At 36.7% G+C, this 18220-nt stretch overlaps 1 protein-coding gene across 1 annotated transcript in view; it reads left to right on the forward strand.

The window, feature by feature from the left end:
- Window positions 1-18220, forward strand: part of LOC135939636 (uncharacterized) — a 99239-nt gene that overhangs the window by 34265 nt on the left and 46754 nt on the right. The window contains exon 2 of the mRNA XM_065484117.1: window positions 16393-16501. Coding sequence (XP_065340189.1) covers window positions 16393-16501 — 109 coding nt within the window. The remainder of the gene's footprint in view (window positions 1-16392; window positions 16502-18220) is intronic.

The raw sequence follows: 18220 nt of genomic DNA on the forward strand, positions 1-18220 counted from the left end.
GATTTCAGACTCAATCTAGCTATTTTGCTTTTTTTTAATTAATTTGCTTTTTTTGACGTGCTGAAAACCAAAATCGGTTCAGCCATTCGCCGTAGAAACGTTGGAAAAGATTTTTTTATTTCAAAAAATAGTTTTTCACGATTCTACGGCGATTGGCTGAACCGATTTTGGTTTTCAGCACGTCAAAAATTAGCAAATTAATTGAAGAATGCACAGTAGCTAGATTGAGTCTGAAATCGCAGCGGAAGTGCCTTAAAATATAAAGTCTACGGTGGCGCCATCTGTTGGCGGCTTCGAACACTTCGGGTTTATGCAACTGGTGAATTCCCTATTTTTTCAAGTTACAACTTAAAATTTAGTTTAAATATATATATCTATGATATTCCTCCCCGGTACAAATAATTCAACGGTCCTCTGAATGCATTCATGAAAATGCTAATGCAAGTGAGAAATAATAACTTTCAATCAAACCATTTGACCAGATGGTTATCGCTTTGAAAAATTATATCTCCTCGTGCACTCGCGCTGCCATTATGCAAATCGCGTTCAAATTCTTCTCTCGCAGTCCCGCTGAGCAGTCGTATGGATATACACGAAGCCGCACCCACCTTATATCGAAAAAGGTCAAAAGTGCATTTTCTTTTTGGAGAGCGATGCACCTTGCAGCCCGAGGCAACCGAAATTGCAGCCGAAATTACCGTCGAAATTGTGGGTCGGCGGCGGGACCGGCTTATACTTAATTAGCTGTTTTGACACCTTTCACGCGGGGAATTTCTCTTCGGCTTGTTTGCACGAGAAAATTGCTTGGCTTTTCAATCAGCCCACTTTGTTTGCCGTGTGTGTTGTTGTTGCTCGGTGCCAATATAAAAATTTATTGCCCCTAGGGCGCTATGCAGTGAGAAATGCACTTTGTGAGATAGACACAAACACACACACAGGACTGCATTGCATTGCATTGGTTCCCTTAATTGGAAGCGAGATAGGGCGAGGGGAAAAGCGGGCGGCTCCCTTCACATAGAGTGTGAAAGAGACAAATTTAATGCATCCCTTTTACACGTGTTTCCCAATTTCTTTCCTGCTATCACGAGAAAAATCTGAGGAAGGAATTTGAATTGCGTCTCTGCTGTTTCTTTCTTTCTGAGAGTACAGGATCGATCTATTCCCGAGGGAAAACAAAAAAAAAGAAACTAAGGATGGTATTTAAAGAAATATTCTAGCTGCATGAGTAAGTTTTGAAAAGACTCAAAATATTTTAATAAAAAAATTGTCAAATTGGTTAAAATCCACGCGGAATGAACTTCAGATATGCGGCTTTTTCAGTGTTGGTTGATTTGCAGCTAATTTTGAGGTATGGATTTATTTTGAACCGCTGAAGCGAGGCCTACAGGCTACGAAGTGATTCCTTTTTGCTTAAGTTTCACTCATGGCCACACCCATTCTTACTCATGAAGAAAAAGACGTCCTTAGGACGTTTTAAACTCGACTCTAGTATAACTTCCTCTTAGATCAAAGACATTTCACAATTTTCAAGTTCTTCCTGGAATACCTACGCATGTGGACTTAATGTAATGCATTATATAACATGATTTTGCGTCTTCAACGAGAGCTAAAAAAAACATTCAACTGAACATCAAGGCGAGAGGAGAATTAATTATTGTAAATTTACGTCTGTGCTCACTTCTCCATTGCAAGTCAAAGGAAAGAGCAAGCTGCTAATTAACTGCTTATTGTATATACATTCAATTATTTTATTGCAAGAAAGCTCGTTAACTTTGCTGCCAGAACGCAAGAAACGTTGAGAAATGCTTCACAGAATGATGTAATTATGAGCAACTAATGATGGATAAATTAGCATTTCGTTTTTCCAAGTAGGATAAAATTATACAGTTTATTCAATAAAAAACTATACGTGCAAATACTAAAAATCTCTTACTCTTTTAAATCAATGACAATAAGCAAGCAAAAAGATTTATTTGATTAGCAAGGGATTTTTAAATTGAATGTTTTGTTTATCTTCGGAAATTTCGAGCCATTCAAACCCTTGAAACCAACCACAAGTGTCTATAAGCGTCTTAAAAGTGATAAAAATTAACCAAATTGGCAAACAGTCCAATGAAAATCTTAATGATCATAATTTGCCAAAAAAATTAATTTTTTAATATATTGTTTGCGCAGTTTGCTTTTTTACATTCATGGTATATGAATCATGGAGTTAAAATTCAATCAAATTTTTCGTTTTGATTTTTTTCTCTCTACTCTGACAAATTTACCTCACTCCGGAGCCCAGCTGTTTGATCTTTGATAAATCGAATGCGCGAACAGAAAATATTCGACACAGAAGAAATAGCTGGGAACAATCGAGTTTGGAGGCAGAAAAACGGCCGCAGCAAATTGGACCGAATCAAAAACCTCTTTTTTTGCAGCGAGGCAGCGGCAGTGGCGGCTGCGACGTCCCCGTCAAAAAGAATGGCAAAAATTTTCGCTCCTCTCTTTTGACGGCGAGCATTGGGTGCGCGCGGCCTGCTAATTGGGTTTGGCGCATTTATCGCGTCGAGGGCTCTCTTTTCCAACAAGCGCCGGCAATTTGATAGAGAGAGAGAGAGCAGAAAAAGCTGCTTTGAGCAGCCGAATTCCCCTCGCGCGCACCGAATTTTGATAGAAACAAAAGCGCCAACGCGCGCGTTTTATGAAGCAGCTAGCCCGCCGCCGCCGCAATGCTCGCTATGCCTTTCTGTCGCTTTTCATTTTCACACAAAAAGACCGATTTGATGTGAAAAGAGCCAGCGAGTTGGTTGGTTGGATTTCTCTCGGTGGTCAGCTAAAAAGACCGATTTCCACGCTCTGCACTGCATTATTATTGTTCATGCAAATTAATGCTGGCGCCTAACAGCCACTTTGGCTTTTGGTAAATATTTGCTCCCGCGCTGTGACATTAGCGAAAACAGTTTCGTGAATAATAAAAAAAGGCAACGCAGATTCGCTCTGCACGCACGCAAAACGCGGGCTTTGCAAGCAGGGGTTGCAGCGCAGCCATTTTTTGCGGCAAATTTAATCTGATATGTGAAATAGTCCCGCTCTAATCTGCAGCGACGGTCGCAGGACGGGCCAGAAATAATCGAATTTCACAAGTTCCAGCTCGGAATTCTCCCTTCTGCCGCAACGAAATCGAACTCTTCTCGCTCGATGGAAATTTTTTGGACCCCCTCTAGCTTTCAGAATGGTTAAGATAAATTACGAGATGAGAGATGAAATATTTTTGAGTTAAAAAAATACTATTTCACGGCTCCCTATTGTTAAAAATATAAATAAGCTTAAATAAAAAGCAATAGTTTCTTAATTAGGACCTGCTTTTAATTTCCTGCTTAACTTTCATTTTAAAAATGTCTTTATTGGATGTCTACAGCCAAAAAATTACATATTTTAGCTTAAAATATGGAAACATGGGAAGCCTAATAAGAGTCTGATATTGCAGAAAAGTTGAAAACAAGATTATTTCTTATCTTAATTAGAAAATTAAATAAAAGTACAAAATTTAACTTTTTTCATAAAATTTTTTAAGGAATATTATATTTTATAGACTATGGAAACAATTTTTAAATTAATTTTAATTAAAATTTTTAAATACTTTTTACATTTTTAATTAAAAAATTTGTTTAATATTTAAAATATTTCTTAAAAAAAGTTATGTGTTCATTTTCTCTCAGGCCATTATTTCATTTAATATTATTTTATTTTAAATAACAGTTACACACATAATTTTTAAGTTAGTTAAGCTAACATACTTCATCCATCAAAAATTGTAATGTTGGAAATATGTATTTGCATTCTAAATAAAAAAAACGTTAAGAAATATTTACGTCCAAACTTTGTAATCTTAACCCCTTGCGTATCACGTCCCAACGGAAACGCCTGCTAAAAAGGCTGACAACTCCAAGAGAGAAAAGGAGGCACATTTTGCTCGGGTTTTACGGCTCCGACGACAAAAGGGAAAACCGTTTTGCGCCGCAAAACGAGGCGGAGAAGAGAAAAAGAGCAAAAAATAGGAAAAAAAGACGGCGGTTTTATGATTATGTATACGAGTCGGTGACGGGCGAATTTCTTAATATATTTCACGCGCAGCGAGCTGTGAAAAAAGCGGCTGTGGAGAAAAATCGTCCGGGCAGAAATGACAAGACGGCTCTGTTTATAGACACACACGCACACTGGTGCACGCATTATAGCGAATTGCGCGGCGCGTACGCGAATAATTAATGGGCTCTGTCGGCTGGCTTCTGCGGCCCGGCCCGAGAGCGTCACTCACTCGACTGCGGGACACTTAGCCCGAGATAAGGACGCGCTAATGCCCGGCTATTTATTATTCACTCGATCCAGTAATCACGCTGAACGCGGCCACTTCTGTGCGCACCGGAATGCTACCTCGACACTGCTAACACGACTTGTCCATCAAAGCGCGCGGTGAATTGAAAATGAGGCTATAAACTTTTGTCGTTAGGCAAGGTAGAAATCAATGCTTTAAAATGTTGCATGTAGTTTGTTGCAGAGGAAATTTAATGTAAGACTTAAATTCACCTCGCTGTTTAATTTTTAGAAAGTCGGATGTGAAGTTTTTCTGTACTTGAGAAAAAGCAGTTAATTCTGCAGCCTTGAAAATAAATTTAAATAGTCATTAAAATTGAGGGCATGGGAACTTTTATACTGTTTTTGTCCATTTTTGGAACAAAAAAAAAACAGCGAACAGATATTTTTTTAATTTTAAGGTAGTTAAATAATTATTTAGGAAAAAAATTAATCATGGACAATTTTTATACAGTATTTTTTTCTAGAATTCGCAAGACTTTAAGTACAGCACTTATTTTGTTATGATTCTTGAGCCCACCAAAGAACGAAATTAAATGAAGGGTTTAATGGTCCACAGTTTTAAGATTCAAAATTATTTCCGGAGCAAAATTACTCACAGATTTAGTGTAGTATTTCAAGATTCTAAAGCAAGAATTTTATTTTCTGCCATATTTTGGAGATATATTTGCTTTTTTAATTTTTAACGAGCCACTCAAAATTTTATAACCGTCAATTAAACCTTGCAGTTGACCCCTGAACTGCTTTATTTTTTATGAAAAAGTTGAAACACTCATCCTTGGATAGATCTCGATGAGAGGAATCGAAATCTACCAAGAGAAAATTGGCAAATTTGTAATTGTAGCAATGTCCTCTTTTGATTCTGTTGCTTATTCTAGCTAACGTTTTTAATAATTTATCTTTATTACCCTATAAATTTATTCACTTTAATCCCATGAGGCAGCGGTGATGGCCAGTAACCTCCGACTAGGGGTTGAATTTTAATATTGCATCAATATTGATCCTCACACTTTATTCAAATTTTTATTATTTCATTTTTGGAGAATTTATTGGAAATCATAACTGCCCAGCGCTGTATAGCTGTACCATCAGAATCCCCACCTCACGTCTGATAATTATGATTTCACATTGCGGATTCGCTTTCCGAAATTGCAAAAACCCATCATCATTGCCACAAAGGGTGATAAATGAGGTTTACCATGCGCACTATGGGTTTTGTAATAGTATCTGGGCTGCACCGGGGCGTGGGAAATTCAATTTAATCTGCAATTACGGGACGAGCACGGTGTGCGCGCGCGAGATGAAATTTTTTACGGCTGCAAGCCAACAATTGCAATAAATAACTTTTCGCTCGCACTGCTGTGCGTTGTATTATGCAAAGTAATAAAATCTTGGCTCGGCGCGCGAGCACAGCACTAAACGCAAAGTAATGGCCGTGCACGCCTGGAAATAGGGGTTGTGGAATCGAGCTCATCATCAAATATGTGGGGCAGTTTTAAAGCCTGATAATAATTTAAGCTAAAACCACTGACTTTTAACGATAGAATTAAATTGATTCTGTAAAATATAGTGATAAGATTTTTTATTTAAATTTACTATAAGCAGCGGGGGCCAGATTCGTGTGACGCGCAGATATGGCGTCCGGTGGAGTACGGCGCGAAAAAACGGTTGCACATGGAAATGCGCGAAAAGAACCAAGTTTTCGTTAATATTGTGACACTTAATTTGCATTACTTTCACTAATTGTGTCTTTTGGATCGTAAAAACAAACTCTTGACACTCGTATGGCAATCCAAAGAGAGCATTTTGTTTCCCACGTTCAGACGCCATCTTGGATCTGCGCAAAGCGAACCAATTTTATCGCACATCTGGACCCCGCTTAGCAATATAAAATATAATTTATGAAGAGCAATACAGTTTAGAGCCTAGAATATAAATAAAAAATTAAATTAAATATTAAACCTTTTTTTTTTCAGAGATTTAAATCAAGATTTTAGCACTGCTGGTGGTAAAAAAAATTAATTAGGTGTCCACTAGAGGCGCTAATGTTAGAACTCCGTCTTTAAAATGGGGATCAAGTGTGTGGTGAAGGACAAAAGACTAAATGATCGTTCTCCACGCGCGTCACAGATGAGTTTAAAATTCATTTAAATTTTCCATTACATCCTCTGACTGCAAGGCAAATGCATGAGCATTGACGCCTTGGGCCAAAGTGTGCCGCCCATGCAGTTCAAGAGTGTAAATTGCAGCTGAGAACAATGCATGTGGCGAGCTGCTGTAATGAGAAAGAACGGCGGCAACGGGCGTTTGCAAGACATAAATCGTCGGCTTTATGCTTTGCTGCTGTAATTACTCCGATAAAAGGGGGATGGACACGCCCACGCACCCTCGCCTTCCTTTTTGGCGCTGCGAACGGAAGCGAGAATGCAATTACCAGCCGATCCTCACCGAATTAACGTCAAAAGAAAATTTGCATGCGAATCGCCACTATTTATAGCATCCGTTGCTTTTTATTAATTCCGTCCGCGCATTTTTTTTCGTCGCAATCGCCGATTTTACGGCCCATTTTCGCCCGCCGAGCACTAAAAGCGGCTCTGAGAGAATGTAACCGGTTTTATCGTTTTGTTCCCGCGCTTCCGTGTGGCCCACCGCACGAGACCGTGACCCTGCCCATTGAATGCACTATGATCTGCTCTTGGGACGCGGCGATAAATTTGTGGATTGAATTCGCCCTGCTCTTTATGGCCCATCAAAGTGGCCTCGACGAGTGGATTTTCAATTTTCCTTCCTCATTCAAGTCGAACAATTTGAAAAAAATACCATAAAAATTCCTTTACTGCTATCTCAATGCTCAATTCTCGTGTGCCTTCTGCAAATCGTTTTGGGAGGATATATTTGAAAGTTTTTTTTTTCAACATCTAAATTAATGATTATAAATTGTTAATACCTTCTTTCTTTAAAATTCCTATTGACGGAATATTATGCCTTTTGTATGTTTTGCACCGTAGGTATTTTTTTATAAATTCTATATCCTATTATTTTGACGGAAAATAATGTGAATTTGGCATAAATTGTCTTAATTAAATAGAAGAAAAATTAAAAAATTAAAGACAGTCTGTTTTAAAAAACATTTTATTAAAAATTGCCAACAAATTAATATTGATCAATTCTTTTGTTCGTGTGTATGTAATTTCCGTAACAACTCTGAAGTAGTTGCTCCTTTATATAATCAATTCTATAGAAATTTGGGGAAACAAAAGCGGTCCAAATGGACACCCTTATCCAAAAGAGGCGTGAATGGAATTGAAAGTTGCGCGGGAGCCCCAGCATTTTTCCGGCGTCAGCACATTTGTTTTCCTCTGGAAACGTCGGAACTGTTGGTCGTTCTCTTTTCCGATTTAATACCGAACAAACTCGCGTGCTCCCGATGCACAGCATTAAAATTCCTCCGTCTGCCCATTGTGTTTGTGTGTGTTCCATCGCGTATTTGTTCATGCTCACTCGGGATATAAAACTGCCGGCCGCTTTATCTTGCACCAAACACTCGTGGAATACCAAATAGCACACAAAATTTGCGGTTGAGTAATTTTTTTGAAAGTATTTATCCTATTGGGCACAAGTTGTGATTTAAATACAGCTCAAGTTATTATATTTTGTACGCATTAATAAATTCGATGCTTCTGCTAATAAAATGTATGGAATTAAAGTTGAATGATACTGGGCAACAATTGAAAATTATTTGAATTTTTGGATGCCATAAACAATTTGTTCAACAATTTGCAATAAAAAAAGGACATTCCTACAGCAAAAATTCAAATTTTGCCAATTTTCTCCAAAATTTACAGTGCTTGAACATATTTTCTTGGCATATTTCGATTCCTCTCGTCGAGATCTGTCCAACGGTGTATATGCCACTTATTGGGGAAACTCTTGGTTTTGAAATAAAATCGGATTTCAAGTAAGGAGACAGCCATTACCATTTGAAAAGCACGGTGAATTTCCAGCCAATTTTCTCAAAAAATTACAGTGCTTCTTAGATCAATTAAGGCTCTAACTGAATCCTAAGGGATGAGTTTATGCATTGGCAACAAGCATTTTCAAGGCTTTTCCAGTATCAATCCTCTTTAAATTTAAATCAGCGCCTTGTTTCATTACATATGTATTGGACGCAAATTTTAATTGTAATTAAGAGAATTTCATGATCGCTTAACTCGATTTTAGATAGTTAGAATGGCTAAATATTGTGGGATTCGCCTTCATTTGATCGTCAAATTTAATCCAGATTAGGGACTTTAACAAATTCACAGCCTTATGGTTTTGAATTTTTTTCGTGCTTAGAAAAATTAATAATTGTCTCAAAATAAAAAAAAAACATGAGGTAATAATTGAATCAAATTTAATCAATGCAAATAATAATATTCTAGAAAAAAATTTACCAATATGTAATATTAAATAAAAAAAAATTAATTTTATCTCCACTGCACTGCTGGGAAACAATTTTATAAGTCAAAAAATAATTTACCTGTGTACAGATTTTTTTACATGACAACTTCCATTGTTCTTTTTTTAAATCACTCACGTCGAAACAAAAACGTGAATTAATTTAACTCGTTTACCAACCAAAATTGAATTTATTGGGAAACAACAACATTTCAAATTCACTGTTGTGTGTCCTGTTTTTTAATGGTGTTTAAAAGCACAATTAAATTACACCATCGTGCCGGAAAAAGCATCAAATTGTTCGCAGTCCATTCCAAAGCGAAACACAGCCGATGGCGTGAATTGCGAAAGCTGTTCCAATTAGCGAAATGCGGCCCTGGCCAATTCCAGCTTAGCTTATTTTATTTGCCGAGTGCATAGTGACAGATGGCTGCAGCGAGAGAAATTACACAAATATCGACTGGCGTAATTACGGATTCTCGGCACAAAAGTGATTACGGCCGCGCACACGGAGCAGCAGAAGGCAAATTGCACGCATCATTTGGATTCGGCCGCTGCTGGCCGGCCGCCGAGGCTGGGGACATAATTTATTCAATGTGTGCGCGGCGCACACAACGTGTGTGCAAGAGGGGCTACACAAATACAAACAACCCGCACCGAGGAATAAATAATGCAATTACCGCACGCATCCCGAATATGCTGTACGCACACAACAACACATACACACACACACGCTCGCTGTTTGTGTGCACGAGAGGGCTCTTCAACGATTGTATTTCAGCCTGTGAATAACGCACGCGGCACGGGCGAAACACACACACACACACACACCGGCGCGCGTCAAATTCAATATTGATCACTCTGTTTCCATGAGACAAATGCCACCACGCAGCTGTTTGAAAATTTCCATTGTGCAGATGGAATTTGAAACCTTCCATTTGGGGATGTGGATCACTCCTGAATGGAAGTTTATCTAAAATGCAATGGATAATTCAAGCATAGGGAAATAATGGATAATGTTTTGACATTTTCTTTTCAGGAATGTGCCTTTTGTTGGATTCTTAACCAATATTACCAGGTTAAAATAAAATATTTTGACAATTTGAAAAAATAAACTTGAAACTTCAATTCGGCCCGGTCCTGGCAAAATTGCGCAACGTTCAACAAACACCCAAATTTTCACTGTCGAATTGATTGTTGACCTTTTCTTGCAACAAGGAAATTCGCGTTTGGTTGTTGAAAGTTACGCAATTTTTCCGGGACCAGGACGAATTCCTCTCAACGAGATCAATTCTTAAAGCGTTCCTTGAATTTTTTTAATTTCATTTGGAATTTCAGTTGATCAGCTTTTCTCATGACTTCATGAAAAGAAAATGTGCTCTTTACAACATTGGCACTTCATTATATTTAATCAAATTATGAAATCCTTGTTATTAAAACAAAATCAAGTTTGTATATGTATAAGGTTTCATTTAGAGTGCGAGTTAAAACAGGGCAACAATTAAAATCAATTTGAATTGTTGCTTATATGTGGTAACGGAGATTACCAGTAACTTTCGACAAAGGGTTTTATTTTAATTGTTGTTTGAATTTTAGAGTGATTTTTGCAATACTTGAATTCGTGTTTCATTGTGAGCAGATACTGGCAATCACCGCTGCCACTTAATAATTCATTTCAAAATGTGCAAGAGTAAAAAGAGGACATTGCAACAACAATATTTTATCGGCAGATTTCTATTCCTCTCGTCGAAAATTTCTGGTCTAAGTAGAAATTTTGCTTGGAATAAATTAAATATTGAGGTCTGCCTCTTGAAATCAGATGTAATTTCATAATAAAGCGTTTCCCTTAAAAATGCCATACATTGAATTCAAAATTTAAAATAATTATTAATTTTTGACCAGCATCAATTCTTTACAATACAACTTCTTGGATTAATTTTTTTATCCAATATAAAACTAAGTTCAATTTTAGCGGGATTAAATCAAGGATTTGCTTTTAAAACTTGATTTTCTTCACAAGCTCACACTATTTATGAAACTGAAAAATGTATTAAATTAAAATCAACAGTTTTTGGACCTTAAAATTATTATTTTTCCTCGGAGAAGTATTCAAGGGGCACAAAAAAGCTAAATTTTTATGTCCAGGAAGAAGTCTGGAACTTAAATAGATCTCAAGCTAACGATTATATTTGAAAATTAAAAAGAAAGCACAAAAAACGCCCTTATTTAATCTTGAAATGACTTTGGAAACCAAATCAAAAAATGACATCACTTCATTGTTTAAAAAAACGGAAGAAATGTAATTTTTCCCTCGAATTTTTCTTTGAAAGCCGCTGACCACATATTTGGTCAGTTGGACGCAGTTGAAGAGCCCTCGGTGCGGCAAACCACCACCACCACCAGAGCCATTATTGGGAAATTTATGCATCGAGACACCCAGCCAGCACTGTCTCCGGGACAATATTTATTTATTCGCCTCATTACCGCGCCGCCCATAGTGAGTGCACACAAAACATACAGAGCGAGTGAGCGCCGTGTCAAAGTTGCTCTCTCAGTCAGCGCACACAGGCGCGACGAACACGTGTTGTGTCCCTCGTCGGCGCTGCGCGAAAGACGTGACGAACACACAAGTGCGGATCAAACTGTGTGAATGCTGCCTGATTGCCCTCGCCGTGCAGCATCGAGAAATTGTAATTTTCGGCCCTCATGCCACGCTGCTTGTCCACAGAATTTATATAACAGACAGTCCTTAATAAGCATGCAGTGTGACTCAATGTAATTTATCGTTACTGATCTATTTACCACTATTGTTAACAGATTGATATAGATTTATTTTTACGGCTAATCAAGTGAAAATGTTTAGATAGGAAAATAAAATCCCTAGATAGGGTTTTTTAATGAAAATATTAATTAATTCCGCTAGGAGATGCGATTTTTTTATTTTTTAAATCATAAAGAGCTGATAAAATTGATGATTTAATTTCTATTACTTCAAAATTATTTCGGTAATATCATTTTTATTCAAAAATTTAAGTAATTTCATACTTTTTATGCTATTTCTGGAAACAAATGAAATTTAATTGAGTTACTTTGATCATTTTAATTAATTTAAAGAATGTCGGTCACATTGTCTCATCAAATAAATCTGAATAGTAAATGTTACGTGCTTTGTGAACAAAAATAATATTCAATATTTTAAAGAAAATAATTAAAATCACAAAAGAAATTAAAGCTTTTTCGGATCCTTCATTTAACTGTTGGCCGCCTTAATTTCGAGTAATTAATGACCAGCGCGAGAACGAAAAAGTGTCCAATTTTTTTTGTCTTCGCTTGCTCTAAGGGGATGTGTCGACAGGCAAAAAAGAATTCGCCAACTTCACTTGTTTGGTCTGTTAATTATTGTTGCCGGCGCTCTTTTGCAGACGCTTGCGCTTTTTGTCCCAACCTGCGCGCTTTTGTTGCAGACAATGCCGAAAGTCAAGGGGCCACGCTGCTGGAAAAGCACCATGTCATCGCTGCCGGCTAATGGGATTTTTTTCTTTTAATTAAATTTTCTGAAAGGAATGGAATGAAAATGAGATGTCAAAGTGTCATTTACATTTCCCTTTGTCATATTACCATTTCTATGGAATTCTTTATATTATTTAAAAAAAAGAAATTGCTAGAATGACCTAAAATAATTTATTGTAAATTTAATAATTTGTTACACAGGTCGGTAAAAATTAATTTATGCCCACAATTTTTGCATGAAATCTTGATCAACGTTTCAAATTTTGAACTACCGGATCGCTTTCAATTTCAATATTCTTACTAGTATCTATAAATATTTATAAAAAAAGAATAATATTATAAACAGCATTTAAATAAATTAATTTTGTAAAATCCATATCAGAAAATATTTTTGTAGAAAATCTAAATTAATTTCAGAATTTTGACTTCATTATTAAAGAGTACCACTCGGCGATCGTCTCTGCAATCAATCCTCCCTTTCAGCTGCCGCGGTTGACGTCTTGAAGACCCTGTCAACGCCCATTCTGATACCAAAGACACCACTCAATCAAGCCCCCTAGCCCCCGCCCGCCCGCCCGCACTCGTCTCGTTCGTGCTTCCAGTCGGTTGGCCACGAGCACGATTTATTTCAATTTCCAGGAAATCCTTAGCAAGTCAAAACAGCAGTTGTGTCTACCCCCCTCTTTGACACTTTGATTTGTGAATCTCGATATCTCCGTCCTGCTCAGCGTGCCAGAGATCATTTATCACTTTCTGCTTAAGTATATCAGATGAGTCACTTCGAACGGCGAAGAGAGTGCTCTTCTTCATCAATTTGAATTTAATCTTAAATGGCATGAATACACTCGGAAATTTAATGCATTCACAACGTTTCCAATGGGTGGATTTTGCTTTAGAGTGGCAGTGATCGAACTTCAAATGCGAGTGCTGGAGTCTAAAATAAAAATAATCAGAGTGACATCGTGGCTGAGAGAAGTTCTGGATATTTAATTGAAATTACCGTTTTACAAAATATTAATAACCGATTTTAACTACCCCATAAGAGACTCTTAAACCTCTTTAAAAGGTAAATTTATTGCGATAGTATTTATACATATTATCATAATGGCAAAAAATTATAAATTAAAGTAAATTTAATGGCAATAAACCCTTAAAATAAAATTTTTATTACAAACGAAACAAATTCATCTCCTTAAATTCTAATTACCAAAGACAACTTATTGTAATGTCATTTTGAGAATATTAACGTTGTTTTAAAACTTTGTTTTAAGCAATTGGTTTTTTGTTATTAAATCCAATTTTATTTTAGGTTTTATTCCACGATTTAAATCTCTCGGTTTTGATTTTCATTGTTTTATTAACAAATTTTGGTCACGAGAGCCGTTTTAGACCGCGAAGAAAAAAATTTAAACTAAGGAAATTTGTCTAATTCGCCAGTTGTATAAACCTTTAGTTTTACCCCAACAGATGGCGCCACCGTATTCTTACGTAATAAATTTATTTTTAAGGCACTTCCGCTGTGATTTCAGACTCAATCCTGCCACTTTGAATTCTTCACTTAAAATGTTTTCTTTTGACGTGCTGAAAACCAAATCAGTTCAGCCATTTGCCGTAGAAACGTTGTAAAAGATTTTGTATTTCAAAAAAATAGTTTTTCACAATTCTACAGCGATTGGCTGAGCCGGTTTGGGTTTTCAGCACGTCAAAAGAAAGCATTTTGAGTGAAGAATGCACAATGATAGGAATGAGTCTGAAATAGCAGTGGAAGTGCCTTAAAACTAAATTTCTGAAGCTTCGAACATTAAGGGTTTATGCAAAACTGGTCAATTCAGTCTTCATAATTTTTTCAATTGATATTCCTGTTCCTAATTCTCTGTAAATACCTTTGCAGGTATTAATATTTTCTTTCAAACTTAATATTATTCCTTTCCTATAGTTTCCAACTTTTGTTTGGAACCTGCAGATTCGAGAAAAATCAAAATATTGATATTAAATTTTGAAAAAAAATATTAAGGTCGAAACAAGCTACAGCAATATTTTGACTGGCCCCATTTTTTTTTTGTTATTCAAGATATCACAGTACTCTATGCTGAAGCTGTGAAACTTTGTTTGTATAAAGCGTAGAATATTTATCATTTTGATGGCAGTGCAAGGACGTGGTCAAGCCTAAATCAAAAATTAAAATTTGTTTTGTCTAGTCATGCATAAACAATTAATTTCCACGCAAATAAACACAGAGCATTTTGACTGGCGGCTGATCGTTAATTCAAAGCGTGGTGGGGATCAAACATTTAAAATTCGATTTGGGAAGTGCAAATTGCGAAAAGGCAATTCGCCGCGAGGGTTAATTAATGCGTGTGAAATTGCGGCGGAAACAACATCGAGCGCCCGACGCGAAATACAAATTACGCATCGTGTGTGGCTTTTTTGGGCGGAGCTCGATACATCGAAAGTGATGTAATTCGGGCCCATTAAGACAGGGTTGTGCCCGGCTAGTCGCGGCGTTAATTGTCGAAACCTATGCATTGTGTGTTTTATAATAATAAAGAGTGACGTGGAGGAGAGCTTGTAATTGAGGGGAAAACACGCCCACGCCAGTGACAGTCGCGAATTCCGTCTAATATTTCACGGCTCTCTAACAATGCAAACGCGTAATATGATTCATGCGGCTAATTAGATGTCATGAATTATGCTGCCCGACTTGTTTAGAGAAAAATTTATGACTCAGCAACTCCAGACACGCAGAAGTCGACGCCGGAGAGAGAAGAACTAATAAAACTGTGGCTTTATGATCTAAAAACTACTTCAGATATTTATATTTCAGATCATTCTTCTTTTACTGCTCTAAACACGAAGAAAAACTAAGAAACCGTAAGATTATACATCATATTGTCGCTTACGGATCATTATAAATAATTAAAGAGCTATTAAAAATTAAAATTATAATACTTCATCATAACAAATTATTAAAATTTCAAAGTTTTTGCGTTTGAAGTTAAATTTAAAAATAACTTTAATTAAATAATTTATTTATAAACTAAAATATTTTATAGCAAATTTTTTTAAATTAGCACAAGACTAAAAAATGTTTTAAATGTTTTTTTACGTTTTTAAATTCTATTTTTTGTGTTATTATGCTAAAAAAATATTCCAGACAAAATGTTCCACTTTGGCTCAGTAAGGCATTTTTTGTGTGCAGATTTGGGATAACGAACAGCGAAAATCATCGCCCAAATCTCACCGAACGAGACAAATCCCTGGACGTCGTTCGCACGCAACAAAATTAATCTTGCTGGCGAGCAACAAAGCGTGCGAGAGATAGACTCTTTGACAGCCGAACAAGCTTTTCGAATCCACACGGACCCGCCGTTGCTCTTTTTCTCTCACTATATATATGCGAATGTTATGTTTTTGATATATGGAATTTATATTTTGCGTGAATAAATTCGCTGTCACGCGGGCTGCCTCGCGAAAGGGGCACGCCTCTCTAGCGAATTCCTTTCGAGTCGTCGTCCAGGGCTCTTCATCAATTTAAATTTATGAATTAAGGTCACGAAACAATGACAGCTTATTTTTTGCTGAACATAAAATGTCCCTCTTACATAATATCGTCATGTAAGTTTTTTATTCTCATCAACATTTAATTAATTTTCATGTAGATAAGATTACACTTGCGTTTTGCCTACAGATGGAGTTATTGAAAACAATATATTTGTAGAAAAGGATCAGCATTGCAAGAATTTTTTAAATTGACTGTAATTGATATGCGTAGAACAATAAACAACTATATAATTTATTTAAAATACTTTTTTTAATTGAAATTTGCCTGCCACCATAATAAGTGCTGTATTAAAAAAGCATACATTTAAAATAAAGCTGTAAAACAAAAATTGGTAAAAATCTATTACTCCTTCTAAACGCTATAATTAAAATTGATTTTTAAATAAACAACCTTCTGCTTAAAGTCTCGAATTTATTATTTTTACGATCGAATTTCTCCTATATTAAAAAGAGTTATACAGAAATAGACACACTTGAGCGATACCAAGGACGCCAAAATAATATTTTCTGATGATTTGATTGCAGGACAACACGCACATGAGTGACCAGGGCTCGAACATCACGGCGTTCAAGTGGGAAACGCTGGGAACGAGGGAGGCCGTGGAAAAGTCGGTGAAGCTGGAGGAAGCCAGACGTGAGTGTTTCGCTGCACGGATTTTTCTCTCATGCAAAAAACAGCAGAGAGCTGCATTCGATTTGTTTCCCTCGCGGATTTGCATTTTAAACTTATTTCCTCCCGTCAGAGCGTCGACAGCAGCTGGAATTATGCGCATTTTTATAAAACGAACTCGCCCTGGAATTCATTTCATAATAATTGATTTAGCATTCTGCTCCCCGTGGAACTTGCATTTTGCAAAAAAAAATATTTGATTATTCAAATGAAAGCGTCAACAGTTTGAAATTGAAAATTCAACGTTTGAATGACATGCATATTCAACGTGTTAATTGGAGCGTTTTACCATACTTTTTTAACTCTCACACATCCTTAAAATTAGTTGAAAATAAAAATTACTAAATGAGTTGCTGCAAAATCAATATAAGCAATTTTTTTCATCAGCATTTCTTTTTTCGCAAGCACAGCAGCAGAGCTTACCTGGTATGCAGTCATAATTTTATGCACTGGAAATTCTCTTTAGTTATTACATTTAGATTGCTTCTAGATTAAATTCTTGCAGATTTAATATCGAGATAAATGTCATCAACTCTAGATATCAATTTATTTTCTTGGTTAGCATTAAAATAAAACACATTTTCTCTTCTCGAAGCGATTTTAATCTAAGAACCACTAAAAATAATTAATATAAAATTTTGAAGAACTTTTTTGCCACATGAATTCCAAGCAATTTTACTTGAACTCCTGATTTAAAATATGTTAAGGGCTCATTGTTCTAAATGCTAAGCCTTGCAAAAAGGAATTGAGGAGACCATAAAGAGACAGTCGTAAATTATGAAGAGTTTTATGTTTAAAAGTACATTGCACCTTTTTCACATCAAAGCCGTATCTGCAAAGGAGCAAACATTCAAGTTGGAAGTATGTCAGCGCAAAAAAGCTCTATCCTCTTGTGATTCACTTCCGTTGGTAGCATCTTTACATTTTCCGTATGATGCATTGAAATTATTTACATCTCTTGCAACACACATTTCCCTCGTTCATTATTTTTTTTCTATCTCGTGTTGCAAGTACACGACGTCTGCATTAATCGAAAGAAATCATCACGTTGGCAAAAAGCGTTTGCCAAGCAGTTCGTTTGGCAGAAAAAAAATGGCGCTTTGCAAGGGGGAAAAACGTCGTCGGCGCCGGCATGCAGACAGCTCGCGAGATCAAAGGAAATAATTAGGCCTAATCGGTTTAATGAAACGGACCGGAATCGAGAGTGGAATTAATGGCAGTCAGCTTTCGCGGCTCGTTTGACGAACAATTGCGCCGGGTCAACTGCTAACGCTGCTGCGTCTCTCTCGCTCTTTCGTCGCAGGACCTTTGCCATTGGCCTCTAATTTGTCTGCTCGCCGCCGCCACAGCCGAGTGAGAGAGCGAGTAAAACCAACTCTCGGCTCTCAAATCCCTCCTCAAAGCTTTCATCCCGTTGAGATGACGTTCTTTTTGCCACTGCGAAAAACAAAAAAATAAAATCGCTGACTTTGCGAAGTTTCACGTAGGGATTTCAGTAGAAAAAATCGCTACTTGCGCAATTCCAAAGATTTTTCGCATTTTGTGTTTGATGGGAACACCAGGAATTGACAGTCAATTGAATTGTTGGATGCAATAAACAGTTGATCGATAGAAAATGTGTTCTATGCAATTTGCAACAGTCAAAAAAGGACTTTGCTACAGTAAAAATTCATAATTTTACAA

This window comes from Cloeon dipterum, chromosome 3 (assembly GCF_949628265.1).
Source record: "Cloeon dipterum chromosome 3, ieCloDipt1.1, whole genome shotgun sequence".
In the NCBI taxonomy this organism is placed as follows: Eukaryota; Metazoa; Arthropoda; class Insecta; order Ephemeroptera; family Baetidae; genus Cloeon; species Cloeon dipterum.